At 42.5% G+C, this 27176-nt stretch overlaps 2 protein-coding genes across 11 annotated transcripts in view; one reads left to right on the top strand and one right to left on the bottom strand.

Moving 5' to 3' along the window:
- phyhipla (phytanoyl-CoA 2-hydroxylase interacting protein-like a) overlaps positions 1 to 23105 on the top strand; it is a 98899-nt gene extending 75794 nt beyond the window's left edge. The window contains exons 2-5 of one of the 2 annotated variants that reach the window (XM_060933404.1): positions 6785 to 6975; positions 13379 to 13553; positions 18664 to 18781; positions 22568 to 23105. In XM_060933404.1, coding sequence (XP_060789387.1) covers positions 6785 to 6975; positions 13379 to 13553; positions 18664 to 18781; positions 22568 to 23105 — 1022 coding nt within the window. The remainder of the gene's footprint in view (positions 1 to 6784; positions 6976 to 13378; positions 13554 to 18663; positions 18782 to 22567) is intronic. The other variant, XM_060933405.1, reaches the window with a different exon arrangement.
- The window catches only part of LOC132894101 (protein FAM13A-like), an 88665-nt gene continuing 80042 nt past the window's right edge, over positions 18554 to 27176 (bottom strand). For 6 of the 9 annotated variants that reach the window (XM_060933398.1, XM_060933393.1, XM_060933397.1 and 3 more), the window contains one exon: positions 18850 to 18934. Coding sequence is in view for 3 of the 9 variants with exons in the window: in XM_060933395.1 (XP_060789378.1) it covers positions 18826 to 18934 (109 nt within the window). In the remaining 6 variants the exon portion in view is untranslated. Of the gene's footprint in view, positions 18935 to 27176 lie in introns of all 9 variants that reach the window. The other 3 variants (XM_060933396.1, XM_060933402.1, XM_060933395.1) reach the window with 2 other exon arrangements.

The raw sequence follows: 27176 nt of genomic DNA, 5'->3' as shown, positions 1-27176 counted from the left end.
TGCTACTAGAAAAACTTAATAGAATGATCAAAATAATCAATTCAGCAATTTAAGGAGATGGGACTTAACTGGCCTCTGTTATGGTAGAATCTGCCTGGCCACTTTTTATTTATTAATGAATGGCATGTTGTGCTTTTTAACCATTTCTAGTTACGTTTAATATTGTGGAACGTCTTAAACCATCAACGTTTCTAGATTTTTCTTTGTAAAATTACTTTTTTTTTTTTTTTAAACCCGTTTTTGTAAAAGTCCCAGTGAGCGAGCGAGCAGTTACTATAGAAACGATAACCTATTAGAAGGCGCGAGTTAATACAGTGTAAACCTGCCAGAACTACAGTGACGGAAAATTCAACAGCGCTGTGGTGTAATTTTCGAGAACAGCAGCTCCGACTGCAAGATGCATCACAGGTTGATGTTCTAATACGTTATTGTTGTTTCTATAGTAACAGCTTACATCGTGACTTGTATGTTCTGGTTTCTGAGTAACATGACACTTTTACAAAGAGGGGGGAAAAAAAACAGCAGCCAGTGAGGGAATGAGTGTTTGTAGCTGCTATAATGTAAGTGATGAAAGGATAATTCCAGGTCAATTCCACATCTGACCATCTTGGATTTGTTTCATGCAATGATGATGATGATGCAAAATTCTTCAGCTCGCATCTTCTTTAGCTTCTGATATATTTCAGCTTTAAAAAAACGAGTATTGCTAAATAAAAAAAACCCCATAAATCTCACAAAGTTCTACAAGTCATTATAGGTTTGAATTATTTGTGCTAGATGCTTGAAATTTGTCAGGGATTGTTCTACACTGTTTGATGTCGAACTTCTAAAATAGTTGGCCGAAAATTCTATATGAAAATTCTTTGGTGCTCGTTGCATCTTCACGCTAAACCTCGTCAGATCTTCAATTTTCAGACGCAAGACGCAAGTTACTTTCATAACGGCTGGGTGCATGTCTGAAAGAAATATATATATTTTTATTTATCAGGCATTGAATATAAAAAAAAAAAATTTGTCTCTATATTTCAAGTGCATATTGTCCATGTATGACAATCGGACAGTGCTGTAGTCGAGTCCGAGTCCAGTCTCGAGTCCCCAGTGTTCAAGTCTGAGTCATTAAAGAAAACTGAGTCAAGTTCAAGAACGAGACTCCAACCGCACCATTTGACGGCGGCCGTTTTAGCGCCATTAACATGAGTTTGTTCCTGAACGTGACGTCTGAACAGGTGAACGTGCTTCTCTTTATCAGGGAGTGTGAAGTATTCTGTCGGAGACGGATGTAAAACAGTAAAAAATCGTAAAACAGTGAAACAGGCGATAGGTCGAGCGAGGCACAAACAGGCTATCGTAGGCTCAGCAGAATCAAAGACGAGAAACAGGAAATCAGGGAACCAAACAAGGAAATGAGGCTCGGTGATGTCAGCAACGCAACTCAATACTTCGCAAAGTAAGTGCATTTTCGCAGTTTTTATATCGGCGCACTGATTACGCCTTAATCCTGTGCAGGTACGAGTCATTTACGGCGCGAGAGTCTATCTGATGCACACGCCAAGGTGCGCAGGAGTGTCACTCTTGCACAAAATTAGTACAAAAATGGATGTAGATATAAAAATCTTATGGCAAAGTATTATTGCATGTTTAAAAAAAATAAAGAAAAAATCCGAGTCCGAATGCAGTTAATGCACGAGTCCAAGTCTGAGTCCTTAAAATTAGGGCACGAGTCGGATTCGAGTCCGAGTCCTGGACTCAAGTACGACAAGCCTGCAATCAGACCACTGCATGTTTGAATTAGTAAATGCACAAAATACAGCTCTGGAAAAAAAATGAAGAGAGCGCTTCAGTTTTTTCTTAAATCAGCATCTCTATGTACGGCAGCCATTTCATCCCAGTGTCTGTGCTGGAATTCCAACACAAGCACAACACGCACCTCATTTTACTGAATGAGGTACTGATGAGGTCATCACCTGAACCAAACCTTATTTAACGAGGAAAAGTATAAAAACCACTGCTGTGGTCGTCACTATACTTTTGCAGTAGGACCAGTTGGGATGGCAAAAACGGTGCTAGTCAGACCTTAAATTTAATTGGAATTCAAAAATATCTATTCATCATGCCAAAAGAGTTAAAAAGAAAAGTTCTCGGATACAAGCGGCTGAAATGAGTTTCCTTCGCAGGGTGGCTGGGCGCTCCCTTAGAGATAGGGTGAGAAGCACAGTCACTCGGGAGGAGCTCGGAGTAGAGCCGCTGCTCCTCCACATCGAGAGGAACCAGCTGAGGTGGCTCGGGCATCTTTTTCGGATGCCTCCTGGACGCCTCCCTGGGGAGGTGTTCCAGGCATGTCCCCCCGGGAGGAGGCCCCGGGGAAGACCCAGGACACGCTGGAGGGACTATGTCTCTCGGCTGGCCTGGGAACGCCTCGGTGTTCTTCCCGAGGAGCTGGCCGAGGTGTCTGGGGAAAGGGAAGTTTGGGCTTCCATGCTTAGACTGCTGCCTCCGCGACCCGGTCCCGGATAAGCGGAAGAAGACGAGACGAGAGACGAGACGAGAAAAGTTCTGAGTGAGACAAAGAAGAGTTCAATTCTGGCTTCAGGCTGTTATTGAAAAATAATCAATTTCAGGGTGGTAACGGTAATAGCTTCTGGTCTGGCCACATTGCACCACACTGTCACTGATTATTTTCTAATACCCCCCCCCCCCCCCCCCCCCAAGTGCCTTATTCCTTACTTCCAGGTTGTTTAGCACAAATATGAATTCTGTAGAAATCTGTGTGTTTTGGTGTCCGAGTTATGAAAAGCTCGAAACTTTGAACACGACATGTAATGCTTCAACCGAGTCACGATATTTTTTGAAGAAAAATTAAATGAAAAAAATTCTATTACCAAAAAAAAAGCAGTATTTAATTTCCTGTTCGTTATCAATTTAAATATTCCTTTTTTAAAATAAAAAAACAACAAACCTCGTGTTCATTTTCTTAATAACCAACAATAATTATTCACGCACATTTGTAAAGGTTGGAGTGAAATATAACGGCTTATTAACGAAAATGTGCGTTTTATTAAAAATGAAAAAGTTAATAACAAATGAGCCTTTTAACCCCTTCAGTGCCCTTGGACAAGTCACGTACGTCATGAAATCTTTTACCGCTGTGCCTTATGATGTACGCTGCTCGTCATAAACACCTCCTTTTATGTACCTTACATGGCGCGTTACTTTTACTTCACAGTGGTACATATGAATTACAGTCAGGGATGCAAACACAACTATGGTCAAAAAAGAGTGAGGTAGCGTGGCGACGTGGACCCCCCCCCACCACACACACAAACAAAATATCAGTCAGACAACAGTTTCAACAAAACAGAACATTTATTAATTACTATTATTTATTAATTCAGTTCCCAATCCATCTTCAGTTCCCCACCCCAAAGTCAGTCCATCTTTACTCCTTTTTCTTCCTTTTCTTTGCCACTTCCTGAAGTTTGTGTAGTGCCTTGCGTCTGGCAGCATTCTTTTGCTTGGCTGCATGTCTCAGTCTTTCTTGTTTTTCGTCAGCTTGAGCTGTTGCTTTAGATGCCTGGGCACTTCCGCAAGATGTGCTGCAACCAAAATCACTCAGCCTCCTCTGTTTTGCCAACATCTTCCCCTGTCTCTCTTCCTTGTCCTTCCTTCCTGCAGCCCTCATACTCCTACACATTCTCTTATCTACTGGGCCCATCTTCACATCTTCCCTTCTGAACAATTCTGTGGCAACTGTACTTCTCGACTGGTCTGACTCCCACCTATCGAATCAGCAATTTATACACTGTCAGCCCTCCCAAATGTCTCGTTTTGAATGCTGGGACCCTCTTTTGACTATTAATGAAGTGGTGAATCATGTCAAACTTTTTAATAGTTTAGAAGTAAGCTAGTTGTCAACATAGCAACACAGTGGGTGCAGGATTGTAACTGAAGCCAAATTACCCAACACTGACAATGTAAGTATAGCCAAGTCGGTGGCCAAATCTTAATTAGTTTAACATTAGGCCGCACTCACGGCCCACCCGGCAAACGCATGAAACGGAATGACACTTATCAAGGAACGTTATGTTTAAATAAAGACTTCATTACGGTCCATCCCGACACAAACGAATTTCGCTTTGCTCTCATTGACTTTGAAAGGAGGCGAAATTCGCCAATGTTTTTGCTCAATTTAGACAGCCTAAGTGACTGTAATGTTGTGGCTACCACGGATGGATGTATGCACCACGAACTCATATAACACACACATGGGTTACACATTACCATTTGATCACTCGATGTTCTAAAATAGCAGCTAGTCGGGTGCTAACGGTTAGCATTTTAACTAAGCCAGACAGCCACAAGCTTTAATAAGACCAGTTCTTGCACGTATAGAATGGTATTACGGCACTTAAATATTATCTAGGAACAAAAAAACAAGTCATTAACCCATGTAGACACTACGTTGAGAACATATACAGTCATCATGCAACTCCTCAAATAACATTACGTTTTTCAGGCATTTTTTTACCCCAAGGATAGGTCATGGCTAGATGAAGGAGGCTAGGTTACGAGAGACAAAGGCCCAATCCCAATTCTAATTTCTACCCCTACCCCTCCCCCTTCCCCTCCGCCTTCCCCTTGGCCCTTCCCCTTGAAACTGAGCTACAAGGGATAGGGCTTGAAATTCAACCCTTACGTATTGGGATAGCCCTTCAACGATCGCATACGTCATCGCGTACCTCCGTCAGCGTTTACGTTAGCAAAACGCGATCAAATGCGTCATTGGCTGCGACCAGCCGCTACAGTCAGAGCCAGAAATCTCTGCTGGCAGGGTGTGATTTGTTAACTAACACCACTGAATGGGATATCTTTGGCGCTTTGTGCACCACATCCGACAGAATGAGGTGTCAGAACACTCATGTAAACAATAAAAGCGAGAATAACAGAACAAAACGTACGCAGTAAAGCAACCGAAAACAATACTCACTCCCAAAGCTTTTTAGCAGCAGCTTGGATTTCAGAAATCGCTGCTCATTCTCAGCTCGAAAGCGAATCAAGCGGCGTGTTCCCTCTGGATAAAAACTTAAAACACGTAAATAATGGAGAAAATACATTTATGACAATCTTTCGCCGCGGGAACCGCCATCTTTCTGAAATCCGCATGAAATCTCGCTGAAATCCGCATGGCATTGTGGGAAATCACTCAAACCCCTTCGTTCGGAGTCTGCTCCAGGAAAATCTCCGTTTGGAGGGGTACAGAAGCCCTCCCCCTTCCCCTACCCCTCCGCGTTAACTGGGATTGGGATACCCCTACCCCTTCACGTGAACGCGCAAAATGGAGGGGAAGGGCCAAGGGGTTGGTCCAAGGGGTGAAATGGGATTCGGCCATAGTTAATATATATATGCACAATTATTTTAACACTTACGCTTTGATTGTAGACGAGTAAATGACTTCCACTTCAACGCTGATCGTTTACTCCCAGTCACCGAGGCTCCAAAGAAATACACACTAGTAGATGAAATTCAGCAAGTTGATAAATGAACACACCTATCTGAGGAAAAGCCCGGGAGTCACGTTCCTTAGCAACCAGATTGCCCAGCCATCGGTTCCATCCACTGACAGTGTAGCAGCTAGCAGTTTGTAACGGAACGCTGTTGAATATTATAATAGCAGCCAGCAGCTACACTGTCAATCTTACTATCTCTGCTGTCAATGGTTCCATATATCCACCAGGGGGAACCAAACGTTGTATGGTCTGCACAGTACTCGGGTCTATCATTACTACCAGAGTGGATTACCGGAGAGCAACCCCCCCCCCCCCCCCCCAAAAAAAAAAAAAAACCAAAACTCTTCGGATCTGCACGAATTACACAAGTCGCCCAAAATGCCGGGGAAAAAGCGGAATGCGCCTAAAAGCGCGCCGTTTGCACGCTTGTACAGTCAATGCCTAAAACATTCTCCTGTCATAAGGCACAGCAGTAAAAGATGATATGACGTACATGACTTGTCCAAGGGCATTAAAGGGGTTAATAAACTTTTTTATAAACATTTCTACTTCCTCCATTTCCTTCTCTTTTATCTTTCCACAGTCTGTAAAAAGAGAGCCCTGGTTTCTTGTTTTAATCTATTTGTACTCAATCACACAACAGCTGTGATTTCTAGAGCTGTGTTACTTCCACCTACAGTGAAGTCACATGTGTTTCCACTATTTTACTTTAATAAACAATGCAGTTACAGCTTGGGGGGAAGAAAGATTACACAGACTGATGATGATTGTGTGGTTTTTTTTATTTTTTTTTATTCTGGTATTGTGAATTATCGTTGCGTGCTGACTTTGAACAGAGCAGAAGTGAAAATGAGCTAATGTATGCAGACGCTGTCACTTTTTTTTTTTTTTTTTTTGGTTTGGTTTTGTCCTTCCGTTTTCGGAGTGTGTGAGGGCGTACACCCCGGGAGGACTCCTCCTGATAAGCTTGTCGTGTGTTCTCTTTGACACACTCACTGTCTTGAGATGACTGTGTATACTCGAGGTGGAGGAAGGTGGACAGGCTTTTTAAAAAATATTGCGAGTGATATTTTATTTCTTTCTACATTGGGATTAATAACACTGCATTTGTGATTATTAACAGGTTTAATTACTCAAGACAGGAAACGAAGGCGAATCTGTCACAACGTCCTTTGTTGTGTGTGTGTAAGAGAGAGGGAGGATATAAATGAGACTCAGAGTTGAAGGTCTTCAGGTTACTAACTGTGTATGAAGGAAACGTTTTCTAATTGTGTGTGCAGGTAAGGTGGAGGAGAGCGGTGTGGTGGAGATGGAGCTCCCCGTGCCCATGAACATTCGGATTAGCAACATCACCTGCGACTCCTTTAAGATCTGCTGGGACATGGACCCTCGCACCAAAGAGAAGATCACACACTACTTCATCGACCTGAACAAGAAGGAGAACAAGAACTCCAACAAGTTCAAACACAAGGTGAGGCGTGTTTATTCGCGGCCACATCAATGGGTAAGAGAGATCAGAACACACACACACCTGAACATTTGCAACATTAGTGTTGTAAATGTTCAGAACAACAATGTAACTGACAGGGATGTGATTTTTCCGCGAATTCGTGGAATTCCGCTTTTTTCACCTCAAAACTTGAAAAAAATGTTTCCAATTTTTCCCTCAAATCCACATTCGTATCCTATTCGTTCCGACTTTGTTTGAAAGATGGCAGCCTCGGATTTGCATCTTTACGCCTCGATCACGGAGGCTGCCATCTTTCAACTCTTTGTTTGAAGCGAGCGCATTCATTGGTTGTTACAGAGCGATGGGCCAATCATGTACCTCGTTTCATCTCATTGATGTAATTACGTCATTTACGCAATTACGCCATTGAGATGAAACGAGGTACGTGATTGGCCCATCGCTCTGTAACAACCAATGAACGCGCTTGTTAGATAGCTGTACGTAAGCTCGCTTCAAACAGAGTTGAAAGATGGCAGCCTCCGTGATCGAGCGTAAAGATGCAAATCAAGTTAAAGAAATCGACAGAATAGTGAAAAACAAGTCCCGCTGGGAATGGTTGGAGAAAGAGGTTGCTACAGACGTTGGACATGAGACTGTGAGACATTTGTTCAGCGATTTCGTTCTTTGGGGAGAGGGCAGAGGTCTCTGGCTGTCAAGTTTGGGGATACTGGGACCTCCCCTGCCCGAGCTACGAGCGTCCAAAGTCGGGCTGGAGCCCGGGATAGAAACGAAACCTAAGCGGAGCGCCGCGGCTCGCCTCAGGGCGAATTACGTCCCAAGGCGCGGGGCTAGCGGGCCCTGCCGCGCTGGTTCTTTGGGGTGTGAGTGAGAGAATGTGTGTGTGTGTGTGTGTGCGCGCGAGTGAGAGAGAGTGCGCGAGTGAGAGAGAGAGCGCGAGAGAGAGTGTGTGCGTGCGAGAGTGTGTGTGTGTCAGAGTTGCATGTTGACCATTAAATTGGCCTGAATTTGTTAATCATGACAAGTTTTTTCTTGTGTGTTTGCTTGCCATTTTAGTACAATTTTTAAGTCAGAAAACCCCAAAACCCAGGAGCTTTGGGGGGCTTCCCCCCTTGTCCCCCCACCAGGGCGCTGCCCTGGACCAGCTGGGGGCCTGTGGCCCCCAGACCCCTGGCTAAAATTTTCAGATAATTTCACCAGCCCCAAATCACATCCCTGAACTGAACGTTGACATTGTTCTTCTGCTCATCTTACTTCTTTAAAAAACAAACAAACCCAACTCTTTGAGGTCTAAAGTACAGAGCTGTACGTACTCACACAAATCCCTGAGCAGCAGTGGAAGCGATATCAGCACCGGTGCGAAATACTGTATATAATCAGTCTACAAGCCCAATTCCAAAAAAGTTGGGATGCTGTGTAAAACAAATATAAAAACAGAATATGAAGATTTGCAAATCATGGAAACCAGACAGTGCATTTCATTGAAAATGACATGGCACATGTCGAAACTGAGAAACTGTATTGTTTTCTGAAAAGTACAGTACGTGTTTTTTTACGTGTTTTTTTTTTTTTTTTTTTAAATTTGATGTCGGCAACAACACGTTTCAGAAAAGTTGGGACAGGAGCAACAAAAGACCTGAAAAGTTGTTTAATGCTTAAAATAATAAAAAAAGTAATAATCTAATTTGGTTAATTGTTGTTTCTTGGTCGATTGGGTTACTCTCATCTGCTCTATTCAATATTTATATGAATGACCTGTCTGAACAACTGAGGGCCTGTAGGACAGGATGCATGGTTGGCAATACACTGGTAAACCATGTTATGTATGCTGATGATTTAGCCATCTTCTCTCCCAGCAGCACTGGGTTTCAAGAAATGCTAAATTTATGTTCCAATTATGGGCTGATTTTTGATGTTAAATACAACTGCGGCGGCACGGTGGTGTAGTGGTTAGCGCTGTCGCCTCACAGCAAGAAGGTCCTGGGTTCGAGCCCCGTGGCCGGCGAGGGCCTTTCTGTGCGGAGTTTGCATGTTCTCCCCGTGTCCGCGTGGGTTTCCTCCGGGTGCTCCGGTTTCCCCCACAGTCCAAAGACATGCAGGTTAGGTTAACTGGTGACTCTAAATTGAGCGTAGGTGTGAATGTGAGTGTGAATGGTTGTCTGTGTCTATGTGTCAGCCCTGTGATGACCTGGCGACTTGTCCAGGGTGTACCCCGCCTTTCGCCCGTAGTCAGCTGGGATAGGCTCCAGCTTGCCTGCGACCCTGTAGAAGGATAAAGCGGCTAGAGATAATGAGATGAGAAATACAACCGCAAAAAAAGTGTTGTCCTAATATGTAAAAGCAAGGGGGATAAGGATCTCACTTTTCCTTCCTTTTATTTGGCAGGGCAGGCTTTACCTGTAAGTAACAAAACAAAATATTTGGGACATATAATTACTGACCAAATGTGTGGTGATGATGATGACATCTTTGACTACGTTCAGACTGCAACCTGAAACGACGCATATCCGATTTGTTGTGAAATCCGATTTTTTTGTTAGGCCGTTCACATTACCAATTATATGAGACTTGTATGCGATCTCCAATATGAACGGAAAACGACCCAAAAGTGTCCCGCATGCGCAAATTGACACGTAATAAGCACATCTACGTAATACGTAAACAAAAAAAAAAAGCGCACTCTTCAAGTTTAATGATTTCTTTTTTTTGTTTGTTTAATTATCCGGTTAGTGTTAAAGTGTGAGGTCTCGTGTGTGTTTTTGTTTCTGAACTGAAATGAAAACGTGTAGCCTGGTAACAAGGGTTGACTCCTAAATGTCTCTCTAATTTCTATATAAGTGCACTACATGTTACTAGGAAGTAATGGATTTTTAAACTCTATATAGTGCACTCGAGCTTCAGTAGGCAGTCGTTTGGGATACGGCCGCTGTATTACCAAACTCTTAATTCAGGCTTAATAATTTGCACATATTTATTTCGGCATATTAATAAAAACTTTTTCTACATTTTTATAAATATTTATTTAGGTTGTTTATAGCCAGCTGAATTCTGCAACTTCTCTCAGCGCTGGCTCAAGGTGCAGAAACACCAGTGCAGTTTGCGATGGAGATGAGGCGAGACCTGGCGATGTGGTACAGGATGGTTTAAGTTATAAATCAGTTATAGAAACTGTTTTATTTAATCAGGCTAACAGATCAACATCCAGGTCCCTACCAAATCCACCATTAGCTTGATCAATTCTATAAAAGTCTATTTAAATTCCGAAAACTGTACAAATGTTGTTGTTTTCCACCAAAGAGGCGGGATTAGCCAACGCAGAATGTTTGCAATGTTTGTCTCTTGTTGATGACGTGTAGGTCGCATGAATGCGACCTGTCCGGTCAGACTGCAGTCGCATGTGAAAATAACGGATATGGATCGGATTTAGGACCACATATCCAAGCAGCCTGGGTCGCATGTGAAAAAATCGGATCCGTGTCGTTCAGATTGTCAATAACAAATCAGATACAGGTCGCATATGGGCAAAAAAATCGGATATGGGTCGTTTCAGGGTGCAGTCTGAACGGAGTCTTAGATATGTGGTCCTAAATCCGATGCATATCCGATATTTTCACATGCGACTGCAGTCTGACCGGACAGGTCGCATTCATGCGACCTACTGTACACGTCATTAACAAGAGACAAACGTCACTATTCTGCGTTGGCTAATCCCGCCTCTTTGGTGGAAAACAACAACATTTGTACAGTTTTCAGAATTTAAATAGACTTTTATAGAATTGATCAAGCTACTGGTGGATTTGGTAGGGACCTGGATGTTGATCTGTTAGCCTGATGAAATAAAACAGTTTCTATAACTGATTTATAACTTAAACCATCCTGTACCACATCGCCAGGTCTCGCCTCATCTCCATCGCAAACTGCACTGGTGTTTCTGCACCTTGAGCCAGCGCTGAGAGAAGTTGCAGAATTCAGCTGGCTATAAACAACCTAAATAAATATTTATAAAAATGTAGAAAAAGTTTTTATTAATATGCCGAAATAAATATGTGCAAATTATTAAGCCTGAATTAAGAGTTTGGTAATACAGCGGCCGTATCCCAAATGACTGCCTACTGAAGCTCGAGTGCACTATATAGAGTTTAAAAATCCATTACTTCCTAGTAACATGTAGTGCACTTATATAGAAATTAGAGAGACATTTAGGAGTCAACCCTTGTTACCAGGCTACACGTTTTCATTTCAGTTCAGAAACAAAAACACACACGAGACCTCACACTTTAACACTAACCGGATAATTAAACAAACAAAAAAAAGAAATCATTAAACTTGAAGAGTGCGCTTTTTTTTGTTTACGTATTACGTAGATGTGCTTATTACGTGTCAATTTGCGCATGCGGGACACTTTTGGGTCGTTTTCCGTTCATATTGGAGATCGCATACAAGTCTCATATAATTGGTAATGTGAACGGCCTAACAAAAAAATCGGATTTCACAACAAATCGGGTATGGGTCGTTTCAGGTTGCAGGCTGAACGTAGTGTTTAGGCAATGCCGCATGTTATATGCACAAGCTAACATGCTGGTAAGGAGGTTTCACTGGTGCACTGATAGTGTCAAAATTAGCCTGTTCAAGGCATATTGCACCCCTCTGTATACTGCCCCTTTATGAGCAAAGTATAAAAAGGGTAGTCTTCAGAAACTTCAAGTTGCTTATAATGATGGGTTGCGCATTCTGCTTAAAGGAACAGTCCACCGTATTTCCATAATGAAATATGTTCTTCTCTGAATTGAGACGAGCTGCTCCGTACCTCTCCGAGCTTTGCGCGACCTCCCAGTCAGTCCGACGCGCTGTCACTCCTGTTAGCAATGTAGCTAGGCTCAGCATGGCCAACGGTATTTTTTAGGGCTGTAGTTAGATGCGACCAAACTCTTCCGCGTTTTTCCTGTTTACATAGGTTTATATGACCAGTGACATGAAACAAAGTTCAGTTACACAAATTGAAACGTAGCGATTTTCTATGCTATGGAAAGTCCACACTATAATGACAGGCGTACTAACACCTTCTGCGCGCTTCGGCAGCGCATTGATACCTTCACTCGGAGTTGTACCATTTTTTTTTTTAGACAGGGCGGACGGACCAGGGCATTCGCCCGCCTGGCCGTGCCCGATGAGGAGCGCTCTCGGCCGGCTCGGGAGGCAGACGGCAGCCCCTCCTGGAAGTGCAGTTTTACCATGGGCCTGTGAAGGTATCAATGCGCTGCCGAAGCGCGCAGAAGGTGTTAGTACGCCTGTCATTATAGTGCGGACTTTCCATAGCATAGAAAATCGCCACGTTTTGATTTGTGTAACTGAACTTTGTTTCATGTCACTGGTCATATAAACCTATGTAAACAGGAAAAACGCGGAAGAGTTTGGTCGCATCTAACTACAGGCCCAAAAAATACCATTGGCCATGCTGAGCCTAGCTACATTGCTAACAGGAGTGACAGCGCGTCTGACTGACTGGGAGGTCGCACAAAGCTCGCAGAGGTACGGATCAGCTCGTCTCAATTCAGAGAAGAACATATTTCATTATGGAAGTACGGTGGACTGTTCCTTTAAGAGGCCCAGGTGGAGCAGTGCAAGTGAACTGTTTTGTGGTGTAGGGGTCAACACATTTTATGCATTGTTGAGAAATTTAATGTCTAAATTTATCTGCAGATTGGATGGTTCATGTAACCAAATTATTATGCTGCTATCAAACCCTGCTCTTAGTGCTGTGTGATACCAGTCATTCATGTGGAAACACTGGTACAAGTGTCTTTTTGTTTGTCTATGTAATGTGTTATTCTTTTTTTTTTTTTTTTAATTATTATTATTTTTTTTCTTTATTATATTGGTATGTGCGGGCGGCACGGTGGTGTAGTGGTTAGCGCTGTCGCCTCACAGCAAGAAGGTCCTGGGTTCGAGCCCCGGGGCCGGCGAGGGCCTTTCTGTGTGGAGTTTGCATGTTCTCCCCGTGTCCGCGTGGGTTTCCTCCGGGTGCTCCGGTTTCCCCCACAGTCCAAAGACATGCAGGTTAGGTTAACTGGTGACTCTAAATTGAGCGTAGGTGTGAATGTGAGTGTGAATGGTTGTCTGTGTCTATGTGTCAGCCCTGTGATGACCTGGCGACTTGTCCAGGGTGTACCCCGCCTTTCGCCTGTAGTCAGCTGGGATAGGCTCCAGCTTGCCTGCGACCCTGTAGAAGGATAAAGCGGCTAGAGATAATGAGATGAGATGAGATATTGGTATGTGTGCTTGTGTGTCTTCTTGAAATTGGACCTTGAGTCTGGAATAAAAGTTGATGATGATGATAATTCCGAACTAGTCATGAACCCCGATTCCTCTGTAGTCCTTGGTTTTGAATTTCTCCTCCCGTGTCCAGGATGTGCCCACTAAACTGGTTGCCAAGGCCGTGCCGTTGCCGATGACTGTGCGAGGCCATTGGTTCCTGAGCCCGAGAACTGAATACACGGTCGCCGTGCAAACCGCATCCAAGCAGAGCGACGGCGACTACGCCGTGTCGGAGTGGAGCGATATTGTGGAGTTCTGCACTGCAGGTAACCTGCATTTACCTCCGCTTACTCACAGGCTTTAATCACACTAACCTCACAACTCATACGAGCTAATGGGAAACAACAGCAAAGCCCCTCTCTCTCTCTCTCTCTCTGTGTGTCTCCCGCTGCGTCTGTCTCTCTCTCTCATGCTGTCTCTCCCTCTCTCTCATGGTGTCTGTCTCTGTCACACACGACAACCAGCCTTTTATCTTTTTTTTTTTTTAACACTTAAAAAATGCACTGCATAAAGATTTAAAAGGACTGCGTTTGTTGGTACAAGTTATTTGTGTACAATTTTAGAAAGCTACAGTACTGTGCAAAAGGCACTGGGGTTTTTTTTCATACAAACTGTTATAGATTTCTATTTTACGACTTCTACATTATCAAGTCAGTATAAAAACGTTATACACGACGTTCAGACTGCAACCTGAAACGACGCATATTCGATTTGTTGTGAAATCCGATTTTTTTGTTAGGTCGTTCACATTACCAATTATATGAGACTTGTATGCGATCTCCAATATGAACGGAAAACGACCCAAAAGTGTCCCGCATGCGCAAATTGACACGTAATAAGCACATCGTGTGCTGTGTGTGTGAGTGAGTGAGTGTCTCTGTGTGAGAGGTTGTGTGTGTGTGAATGAGAGAGTGTCTGCGTGAGAGAGAGAGAGTGTCTCTGTGTGACAGAGAGGGTGTGTGTGTGTGTGTGTGTGTGTGTGTGAGTGAGTGGGGCCGTGGCAGCAACCTCTGTTGAAAGATTGATTGATTGATCGAAGTGCGCATGCTCTCTACATAAACACTGTCTAGTGCAGACATCCCAAGTCTCCCGGAAGTTCTGGGAGTCTCCCGCATATTGATAGCGACTCCCTGATGCCCGCAAATTGGAGAATATCTCCCGGAATCTAGAGCAAGCGAGCAAGAGCATGCACACGAAACATTAATGTCTGCATCGCGCATATGACGGAGTGCGAGAGAGACTGTGTGTGCGCCTGTTCATGTAGCGCATTATGTCATTGTTGTTGTTTTCCACCAAAGAGGCGGGATTAGCCAACGCAGAATAGTGACGTTTGTCTCTTGTTGATGATGTGTAGGTCGCATGAATGCGACCTGTCCGGTCAGACTGCAGTCGCATGTGAAAATAACGGATATGCATCGGAATTAGGACCACATATCCAAGCGGCCTGGGTCGCATGTGAAAAAAATCGGATCTGTGTCGTTCAGATTGTCAATAACAAATCGGATACAGGTCGCATATGGGCAAAAAAATCGGATATGGGTCGTTTCAGGGTGAACGTAGTCTTAGAGTCCAAACGTTCGTTCGTTTTCCAGCACAAAATTAAATCTTACAGAAAAAAAAGTTTGTATCTGAGCAGCATATTCCATAAGAGCGCACTTTTCAGATTAAAAAAGAAAACGTAATGAAGGCTGCTGGGTTTTGGGGCAAAATGAAGAGACGAGTGTGACAGTCAAAGTGTCCAGAAGAACTGCGGCCGGTTCTGTAAGACGCTCAGTAAAACCTACAGCTCAGTTCCGCATAAAGCTGCACTCACTGGACCTGAGACGACTATTTTTTTTTTTTTTTAAAGCAAAGGGTCATCTCACACCAAATATCGACTTTGTTTCATTCATTATGGCTTACTGTTAATAGTATTTTTTTTAAACGTTGAAACATTTAATTTCATTATTTTTAAGCCATTTTTTGGTCGACAGCATTTCTTTACACGTGCCTAAGACTTTTGCACAAAGCTGTACATTTCCAGATTTCACCTTCTTGATTAAAGTAACGAATGTAAGACTTGTACAGACGTGTATTGATGCCACGCCAGAAAAAGAAAAATGGATCAGCATCACGTTATAACATTGAAAAGTCTGTGATTTTTTTTTTTTAGTGTTATAACGAGACTTTTCTGGTTATAACTGCGTGCTATGCATCTCCCCGCCTATTTATTACATCATCCACCGTATGTAATTAATACCAGCCGTATTCTTCAGTTTATCTGTTTCCTCATTCAAACATGAAACATTTTATATCAATAATTTACCACGTTATATCAAGAAGAGTTGCTGTGATCCATTTGTCGTGATAATGTGAAAATTAGGGCTGTAACGATATGCGTATCGAAATCGAAATCGCGATACGCAGAGCCACGATCCGTATCGCGATACAAGAAGGCAGAATCGCGGTACACCCTTTCAAACTTCTCCTCAGCCCAAAAACAGAGGCGCTCCCAAACTTCAATTTATGAATACTTTACTTTTTATTTAAATTACATTTTAAACTTACTTAAATTACTTTTATTTTTTTATATCTATTAGTAAGTCGTTTTTTCGCCGACCTGCGACAATCTTCTGCGAGTCACGCAACGTCCACACTCGCCACTGGCAGAGCATTCATTTCTTTTAAGCGGTCGCCATTCTGGTTGCGACGCGGGGAGCGAATCTGTAAACAAGCAGCTCATTGGCTGGCTAGGTGTGCCACAAGCCAATCACAATCACTTGACCGGAAAGGCATGCAGTGTTGCCAGATTGGGCGGTTTTAGGTGCTTTTTGGCTGGTTTTGAACATATTTTGGGGTGGAAAACGTTAGCAATATCTGGCAACACTGAAGGCATGTCTGCTTGGGCGGAAGCCTTCTGCGGCAGTTACATTTTGACACGCGAGCAATGTTTCACCATAAAAATTCCGTAATTTCCATCTGTTTTCCGCGATCACAGAAAATCATTGGCCCTATGAGAGTGAGACAGTGAGAGAGCCACCCCTATACCCCCCCCCCCGAAAAAAACAGAGCTTCCGGCTCAACAGTATTATTTTGAGAAATAAAGCAATCTTTGGATATACATTTGTTCATTTTTGCATACATATTACTCATTCTCTGCAGTGGTCTGAATTATTTGTTATTAAATAGTTAATGTAAGTAAGTAAATGTTAATAAGTCAAATTTACTACTTTAAAAAAACATTTTTAAAAAAATCGTGGGCGTATCGAATCGTGGGTCAAAAATTGCGATACGAATCGAATCGTGAGTTGGGTGTATCGTTACAGCCCTAGTGAAAATATCCGGTTATAACTTGAAAAACATCACTAATCTTTTCACGTTATAACGCGACACTGATCTGTTTTTCTTTGTCTGGCGTAGCAGCAGTACGCATCTGTACACGAGCGTGTGCTGCTAAAGGAAAGTAACTAACAGTTACGATACGGAGTTACTGTTAGCACCCCGAAGTTGATTAATTTCCAGTAACAGCTGTTATTTAATAATTTATTCACCGAGCCTGAGGGGGATAATTGTTTCAGTATAAATACACAGGTGATCATTTAAAACAATTTATTTCAGACTTGAAAAGCGGCATGTAAATGTAATAACCGCCAGCGCAGACCTGTCACTTATCAACACCGAGTCACATAAAATAAATCACAGTTCCAGCTTCCCTTTGAATAGTTTTAGACTAAACTTCGCAGCCTCTTTAGTGTTTAGGAACAGCATTTTCTTTCATCATTTCTAATTCTTCCTCATGACAGCGACGAAGCGATTAGCCGCCATTTTGCCGAGTCGCTCGAGGAATAATCCAAATTTCTCGACCAATCAGCACACACGCAATTTCCTCTAATCTCCTGCGTATTTATACTAAAAGAGGATAATAATCTGGAGGAGGGCGGAGCGGACGGTTGCGACGACAACCAAAAGCGCATTCTGGTATTTTTATGTAAGTGCATGATCTGAAGTGTTGTGTGATGTTATTCCACTTGTACCACAGCAGTTTGCCCGAGATTACAATGTTTTATTTATTAAAGAACAGCACGCCGTGTGTTTTAACAGTTTTCGAGTTGCTCTGGAAAGTCTGAGAAACTAATTAGTTCCTGTTTACACTTGCGGTAGAGCTGCAATAAAGTCATTCCCTCACCAGTCTCTTTCTCTCTCTTTCTTTTTCATTTTCCTTCTGTCTCGCTTTCTTTGTCTCTTTCCTTTCTTTGTCTGTCTCTCACTTTCTATCTCGCTTTCACTTTCTCTCACTGTTCATTTTCTTTCATTTTTCCTCACTTGTTCTCTTTCCTTTCTTTCATTTTCCTTCTGCCTCTCGCTTTTTCTCACCATCTTTCTCTATTTTACATTTTCTCTCACTGTTCATTTCCTTTCTTTCATTTTTCCTCACTTGTTCTTTCTCTTGCTTTCTCTTTCATTTTCCTTCTGCCTCTCTCCCACTTTCTTTCATTTTTCCTCACTTGTTCTCTTGCTTTTTCCTTCTGCCTCTCCCCCACTTTTTCATTTTTCCTCACTTGTTCTCTTGCTTTCTCTTTCATTTTCCTTCTGCCTCTCTCCCACTTTCTTTCATTTTTCCTCACTCATTCTTTGCTCTCTCTCTCCCTCTGTCTTTTTCATTTTCCTTCTGCCTCTCTCCCACTTTCTTTCATTTTTCCTCACTTGTTCTCTTGCTTTCTCTTTCATTTTCCTTCTGCCTCTCTCCCACTTTCTTTCATTTTTCCTCACTTGTTCTCTTGCTTTTTCCTTCTGCCTCTCCCCCACTTTCTTTCATTTTTCCTCACTTGTTCTCTTGCTTTCTCTTTCATTTTCCTTCTGCCTCTCTCCCACTTTCTTTCATTTTTCCTCACTCATTCTTTGCTCTCTCTCTCCCTCTGTCTTTTTCATTTTCCTTCTGCCTCTCTCCCTTCTTTCTCTTTTATATTTTCTCTCTCACTGTATTTCCTTTCTTTCTCACTATTTATTTCCTTGCTTTCTCTCTCCCGGTCTTTCTCTCACTCTTTTACATTTTCTTTCTCTCTCACCATCTTTGTTTTACATTTTCTGTGTCACTATTTATTTCCTTTCTTTCTTGCTGTCTCTCTCTCTGTCTTTTACATTTTCTTTATTTCATTTCCTTCTGTTTCTCTCTCTCTCTAAAAAAAAAAAAAATCAGTTTTTCATATGACTGAGAAACCAGAAAGTGTAAACAACTCTATCCTCAACACTTTCTTGTGTTGGGAAACTTTAGAAAGCACTGTGACCGTTCCAAAGTCATGACACTCGTTTCATTAACACACACAAACACAAAAAACCCCCCACACATTTTCAACATACAGTTTGATCAGTTATCCTTTTATTATTATTTTGCTATAGATTACTCCCCCGTACACCTGACTCAGCTGCTCCAGAAAGCTGAGGTCATCGCTGGCAGGATGCTCCCCTTCTCCGTCTTCTACCGCAATCAGAACCAAGAGTACTTCGACTACTGCAGGTGAGGGACTGGTACCGTCAATCTCTCACTCTGATGCTGGGCTGCTATGAAGTGGAGCAGGAGGCTTTAAAAACTCCATCCTCCATTACTCTTGGTAATAGACATCGTAGTAAACAGGACGAATCAATCACCAGTCTGTCCATATGTTTTCGACTGAAAGGAAGGAAAAAAGTAATAAGTAAGTAAGTAGAAGAGGAAGAGGCTGTGTAGTTTTAAATTGGATCATATAAAGCAGCAAGTTGGACAGAGGATATTACACAGTGGCGCGAAAGATACGAAGATCATCTTTGAGTGGTGAACGTATACATCACGAGTGATTTTTTTTTTCAACACAAGATGATAAACTTTATATTATATGGACACGGGTTAATCAAAAGAAATTTAATTTTGAACCGGTTCGCTATTTTGACAAGGCGCGTCTCGTCATCGGAATGAAATATCGAGAATTATTACACGTGTTCTGTTCCCTTCTAGTAGGTTTCATAGCATGCAATATTGTTAGCGCATCACTTATCCTACATCACTCTACCCGATGGAGAATGAGCGTGGAATATGGTTTACGATATTGCATGGTTGTATTGACAGCATGACGTCAAACATGGCCGGCAGGTTCACTTCGTTAAATAGGGAAGATTTTGAGAGAATTACGAAAGAGAAAGACGCATTGAACACCCGAAAGGAATAGGTATGGATAATAATATTGGCTGGCATTTTTTTTGTGGTATATCAGATATATTCCATTCAGCTACTCATCTTCGATTTGTTCACCATCATGCTAGCTGAATGGAATATATCTATCTGATATACCACGAAAAAAAAGTCAGCCAATATTATTTAAATATGTCACTCAGATCCGTGATGTATTTCAACACGAGAAGATAAACTTCATATCTTCAAGCCAACGTGTGATTTTTATTTATTTTTTCTTTTTATTATATCAACACAAAGTCCCCAAATTTATCATCGGTTTCCTCACAGGTGACATTTGGAGATTTGTCCCCGATGGAGCTCATATAGAAAAATACGACTGGCGTATTTCCCAGTAAAACACTCGTGTACATATAAAAATAGTTCTTATTTTTTTTGCGCTCTGATTGGCTGCCGAGCAGGTCCGTACGGACCCCGGTTATGGACCTCTGGCGACTCGCTCGTTCACAACAAACAGTAGAATTTTTGGTCAACATTTATTTATTTTTTGCTAATGCCGACCAAAAGCATGGCTGAATCCTGAATGACTCCTATTTGTACAACCCCGATTCCAAAAAAGTTGGGACAAAGTACAAATTGTAAATAAAAACGGAATGCAATAATTTACAAATCTCAAAAACTGATATCGTATTCACAATAGAACATAGACAACATATCAAATGTCAAAAGTGAGACATTTTGAAATTTCATGACAGCAACACATCTCAAAAAAGTTGGGACAGGGGCAATAAGAGGCTGGAAAAGTTAAAGGTACAAAAAAGGAACAGCTGGAGGACCAAATTGCAACTCATTAGGTCAATTGGCAATAGGTCATTAACATGACTGGCTATAAAAAGAGCATCTTGGAGTGGCAGCGGCTCTCAGAAGTAAAGATGGGAAGAGGATCACCAATCCCCCTAATTCTGCGCCGACAAATAGTGGAGCAATATCAGAAAGGAGTGCCATGACAATGCCAAACCACATACTGCATCAATTACAGCATCATGGCTGCGTAGAAGAAGGGTCCGGGTACTGAACTGGCCAGCCTGCAGTCTAGATCTTTCACCCATAGAAAACATTTGGCGCATCATAAAACGGAAGCTACGACAAAAAAGACGTAAGACAGTTGAGCAACTAGAATCCTACATTAGACAAGAATGGGTTAACATTCCTATCCCTAAACTTGAGCAACTTGTCTCCTCAGTCCCCAGACGTTTACAGACTGTTGTAAAGAGAAAAGGGGATGTCTCACAGTGGGAAACATGGCCTTGTCCCAACTTTTTTGAGATGTGTTGTTGTCATGAAATTTAAAATCACCTAATTTTTCTCTTTAAATGATACATTTTCTCAGTTTAAACATTTGATATGTCATCTATGTTCTATTCTGAATAAAATATGGAATTTTGAAACTTCCACATCATTGCATTCCGTTTTTATTTGTACTTTGTCCCAACTTTTTTGGAATCGGGGTTGTATAAATAGGGGACTACATAGGTGGCAAAATGTTTTTTTTTTTTCCTGCCATGGAAGTGCACTTGTATAGTGAGGAGGAAGCCATTTGCATTACAGCCGTGAATGAGGATTCAAAATAGCATTAATTTTACAGCATGGATAGCGATAACGACAGTGTTCACAGCGAAAGCGAGTTTTACTACCCTGAGGAAGACAAAATAAAAGAAAACATTTCAGGAGAAAGCTGAAAACCTCTAACTTGCTAACGCCAAACAAAAACATGGCTGAATCCTGAATGACTCAATTTTGTATAAATAGGGGACTACATAGGCGGCAAAATGTAGTTTTTTTTCCTGCCATGGAAGTGCACTTGTATACCGAGGAGGAAGCAATTTGCATTACAGCCGTGAATGAGGATTCAAAATGGCGGCTCGGCTCGGTTTTCCCTTTCGGGTGCTCTCGTTTTCTGTTAGAATTTGGTAAAGAAAAAAATTAATATATTATTTACCAGCTTAAGGTTGGTCTGTATGGTGAAATACCTTGGCCTTGAATACTGACCTCGGCCTCTGTATTTCATGATACGGACCTCCCAGCTGGTAAGTAACACACACACATACATATCTCACTTAAAGTCTCGTAGGGTTGGAAATTATAGTCAAAACCACACAAGTGTGTCATGGACGCATTTAGCTTAATATTTTTGCATAAATATTTAACACTCTAGAAATCAAGTACTCCTGGTGTTTGGGGACACTCCTGAGGGTGAGGTAGGGGTGTGTGTGTGTGACATAATGGTAGCTATTAAACAACAGCTTTTTATTTTCATGGTGAAAACTCTTGGGTCAAAATGATGCTCCGATTAGATCAGACCTGGGCATTTTACGGCCCGCATCCGGCCCTTTGGTTCATTCTGACTGGCCCGCGTAAGGTTAATTAGAAATTACAAAATAAACGTATTTTCTAATTTTACCTCATGCATGGACTGAATGTGCATTGCTTTTATTTTGAAGTTGTGTTCAACAAAAACGCAATGCGCGCGACGTGAAATCCCACGAAACCTAATCCCGCGATAACTACTTCCGTAATTTGTCCAGACCAACCACAAACTTGTACGTCATCCTTCAAACGGTCCAGCCAATCACATAATGTGACGTCACCAGCAGGCGCCGGAGCCGATCTCCGGCGAAAAACACCAAATGAGGTGATTAGACTACAAATGTGGGCATCATTATTATAATATGATGTATCTTGCTTGATATTTGGAGTAGAAAGACAATATTGTGATGTCTTTATTGTGTTTTGGGGTGAATGTGACTGAAAAAAAAAATGGTACAAACGTTCACATTTTGTTAACCATTGTTTTGGGAAATTTGATTGAATAAATGACATTTTTTGTAAGGCAACCTCGTTTTTTCCCCCATACTCTTACCAGTCTTAGCAGCTTGTAAAGACAATGTTATTTACTGCTTTATATAAAGAAATGCAATTAATATTATGCAGAATTAGTTCAGTCTTTTGGTCCGGCCCTCCACAAAATTTTCTGTTTCTCATGTGGCCCCATGGAAAAAATAATTGCCCACACCTGGATTAGATACATTATGTTTCATACTGGGGGGGCAAACATCACCATCTTTCTCTCCATTTCAGTAACGTGCAAGGCGGCCGAATGCTCCCATCGGTGAAGGACAACAGCGGAAGTCACGGTTCTCCGCTTAGCGGCAAGCTCGAGGGCATCTTCTTCAGCTGCAACACGGAGTTTAACACAGGTGAGCCCCCGCAGGACTCTCCATACGGCCGCTACCGCTTCCAGATCAACGCCGAGGAGCTGTTCGGCCCTGACACCCGCCTCTACTTCGGCGACTTTTACTGCATGTACACGGCATACCACTACGTGATCTTGGTGCTGGCGCCGCGTGGCTCACCCGGCGACACCTACTGCAGCGAGAGGCTGCCCGAGCTGGACGCCACCAACAACCGCTTCCTGACACGCGTGTGCGGTGAAGACGGGCGCGTGGTGTTCCGCCACGCGCAGGACGTCATCCTGGAGATCATCTACACGGAGCCTGTCGAGCTGACCCGTGGCACCGTGGCCCAGATCAGCGGCCATCAGCTCATGAGTCTGTCCACCGTCAACGCCAAGAAAGACCCGAGTTGCAAGACGTGCAACATTAGCGTAGGACGCTAACGCTCACCCGGGACTCACTGACCAACCGTGTCCGATCCACATGTCACACAGATGAATATTAGCATGTGTGCTAACAACCCAGTCCTCAAGACCTGCAAATATTAGCGTGAAATGCTAACGCTTGTATACAAACCACTAACTAACACTCACACAACCTGAGCTGTCTCCAAAATCACGTGGGGTGCCAAGACTTATACACACATGCACTCAGTCTGGACTTGCTAACCAATGATGTGTCAATGGTACACATGAGAACACTTGAAGACCGCTAATGTTAGCATCAGTGCGCTACCATGTCCATTTCTCACTACTAACGCGCGAGCGAGTGATTTAGATCACACCGTCCAGAGCTTTCAACATCGGCATCTAACGCTAACTCTGGCTAATACGCAAAACATCAACTCAACTAACCGATCGCAAGATCCTACACCAGTAAGTAAAGAAAATGTCGTGAATCCAAAACGATTCTTGTTCTCTCAGTCACCGTCCCGACACGACTGAAGAGACGTCTCTCGTCCTCACCGGACATTATAAACAAATGAATATGAATCCCTGTTTTTTTTTTCCTTTAAATCTTTCGCATCTCTAGTGGCAAGAATTTCCTTTACTTGAAAACGAATAGAAAACCTCTTTCTGTCCGAGATGGACGAATTCGTGGTTATGTATCGTTTCACCACAGCGTGCGGTATTTTTGTGTAAGAGCACATGTAGTTCCAGCTGTAATACGAACAACAGGTTAATTTTAACGCGCTCGTTCTGATACGTAATTGTTTCTCGAGAAACCGCTTGTACACAAGGACTTCATCATCATTTCCCATTAGACGTGTTTCCGGCCTTGGGGTGCTTCTGTCTGGATAGGTTGGAAAATCTTTGCTGCAGCAGTCGCATGAAGTCCTATGTCTTCATCATCAGTCTCCTTGCCTGTACCCAGCAGGGATTCGATCCTAATCCATACTGTCCTAGAAACGTTGGAGGTAGCAGAAGTCCCGGAGTGATAGAGTACGTCTTAGTTCATGCAGTCGAGCATCAGAGCTCTAGCCCATTTCTCCTTCCACTTGAGTTCTTGGGTCGATATTTGGTTTTCGTTCTTGCATACGTATCCTCTACAAAAAGCCATGCCATATTACCTCGATCTTCTCAAGCTCGTTGTCAGACAGTTCCTACGTACAGCGGACGCTCCACGTCAGCTAACTCTAATAATAAACGGGTTGTTGGTAAACAACAAGTAATTCTTATAAGTGAAGTTCTTTGTTAGATGTTTGCTTAACATTTATGGAAGGAGCCTCGGTTGTCCGTACTTGCGTCTCAGTTACGCTTTCTCAGTAAAACCAAAGCTCATCAGGGCTATAACATTGATTACCTCATTACAGTGGCACCTGTCAAGGGGTGGGATATATTACATTCAGTTCTTGAAGTTGAGGTGTTCGAAGCAGGAAAAATGGGCGACTTTTGCTAAGGGCCAAACTGTGATGGTTAGATGACTGGGTCTGAGCATCTCCAAAATGTCACATCTTGTGGGATGTTCCCGGTATGCAGTAGTTAGTACTGAACAAAAGTGGTCCAAGGATCCAAAGGACAACCGGTGAACCGGCGACAGGATAACGGGGTGTCTAAGGCTAGCCCATATGGTCCAATCCAGAAGAGCTACTGTAGCACAAAGTGCTGAAAAAGTGAATGCTGGCTAAAACAGAAAGGTGTCAGCATTAGCTTTTTCAACAATTTGTGCGACAGTAGTTCTTCTGGATTGGACCATAAGGGCTAGGCCTTTGACACCCAGTCACCGGTTGTCCTTTGGATCCTTGGACCACTTTTGTTCGATACTAACCACTTGCATACTTGGAACACCCTACAAGATGTACCATTTTGGCCCGTGATAAAGTCGCTCACTTAGGCCCTGTCCACACGGCAACGGATTCAGGTGAATCCGATACAATTGTTTATCGCTTCGGCCTGGCGTCCACACGGCACCGGCGTTTTGGGTGCCCCAAAACGAAATCTTTTGAGAACGGGTTCCAGAGTGGAAAGATCTGGCAACATTGCCGTTGCGAAGTCGTCTGGATGAGTAGAACGGATTTGTTTACGATGACGTCACAACCACATGACTGAATGCTTCACGCCGGGTAGAAGTGTAACGAACTCGATGCGAGTTGTCAACAAATCCTATAACTTGGTTCATGAAATGCGCTTACAAAATATTTTCACTGTGAATATTTAGTGTAATGGTGCAAAGTGAGAGAGAGAGAACAGCCCTTAGGGCAGAGTCAATCCCGCCAGCAAAAATAGGGAAAAAAAGGAGCGATCTCACCTCTTCAGATGTTGGTTTAAGTCCTACAATACATTCCTCAAAAAGGGCGTAGAAGAACAAATTAATCCATCAACGTGTAGCATTCAATTTATTCCGGACCATTAAAGACGCCGCCTTCCGCGTAGAATCATACGTCATCCTCGTCGCCATATTGGATGGGTCAAAGCGGAGAATAAAGATGCCTCATTCATGTGCTGCGTTTAACTGTACCAACAGGTTTACCGTCCAAACGAGATCACATGGGATTACCTTTCACAGGTGAGACTGGAAAAATACTTTTCATTGTATTTGGTCATTATAACGTAATTTTACGAACCGATTTTTCTGACTTTGTGGCTAATATGAAGTCTCGCGCATAATAGTTTATGCGCATGCGTCCTTCTATTGTTCTGGTGTCTCCGAAGGGACCGTCTTACAGCGCCCCTAGAGGTGTGGCACGTGTATTGCATCGTTTTCAGCAAGCGTTGCCATGTGGACGCGATATTTTTTTAAATAACATCTCATTGCCGTTGTCGTGTGGATGTAGCCTTAGACTTGCCCATTTTTTCCTGCTTCCAACACACCAACTTCAAGAACTGACTGTTCTCTTGCTGCTTAATATATCCCACTCCTGGACAGATGCCACTGTAATGAGATAATCATTCACCCATCAGTTGGTTTTAACGTTCTGGCTGATTGATTGGTGAACGTAAAAAGAGGAACCATTTTGTTTCGTGTACGTTCCGCAACGTTAAACTGTTAATGTGTGACATGTCATTCGTTAATAAAGCAAGTGAGTAAACCAAATTTATTCTTACTCTGTTCCTCTAGTGCTGGGAATGTGGACAAGGAAAGGAATTAAACACTCAGTGATGTAAAATGGAGTTGTACTGCTGCCACCCATAATGAAGTGTTTTATTCCCCTTACACTACAGCACTTTGCCACTGATCATCAAAAAACAGTCGTTCCCCTCTGCTGAATCCTTTTATCTTAAAATATGCCGAAAAAAACTCACACAGCACGGCATATTAAAGAGAAACCACAAAACTGCTCTTATAGCTTTACCTCTGATTCTTACAAAGCACCGACACTGGAGACTCTGTCCAAAAATGCTAAATAAATGTCAATTAATAATTATTCTCTCCACATTCACTGGATATGAGCAATCAAGCGCTCTGATTGGCTACTACTAGGCTATCAGTTCATATACCGTGAGTAGAGAAAAACAAAATGCTGAACCAACCAAGGATGAAATAAAAACGCAACAAAATATGGAAAGGTTTTTTTTTTTTTTGTCTCCACAAATTGCTCCTGTCATTTCGCCGGTTTGTTTACATTCTAAGCGGAAAGGATTTCATCGCAAGTTTTTATTTATCGAATTTGCCAAAAATAAAAATGCTCCGTTTCTCAAAATCCAGTGAATGTGGATAGAATAAAACAGTTATTCCACTCAATCTGGTCGTACATGGATTATAGGCAACTCGGCTATCAGCTCATGTACATCCTTTAAAACTTCACCACGTAAATATAATCATTCTATCCGCATTCACGCGCTCCGATTGGCTACTCTACTACTAGGTCATATACCGTGAGTAGAGAAAAACAAAATGGCGGCGTTTCTGAATCAACCGAGGATGAAATAAAAAAATTTTTTCTTCAAGAATTATCACGTTTCGCAAATTGTTCCTGTCATTTCGCCGGACGTTCTGGATAAAGTTTTCATTGATCGAATTTGCGAAAAGTAAATAAAAATGCTCCGTTTTTCAAAATCCAGTGAATGTGGATA

The sequence above is a fragment of the Neoarius graeffei genome, chromosome 11, assembly GCF_027579695.1.
Source record: "Neoarius graeffei isolate fNeoGra1 chromosome 11, fNeoGra1.pri, whole genome shotgun sequence".
Classification (NCBI taxonomy): Eukaryota; Metazoa; Chordata; class Actinopteri; order Siluriformes; family Ariidae; genus Neoarius; species Neoarius graeffei.
This window is presented reverse-complemented; position numbering and strand designations above follow the sequence as displayed.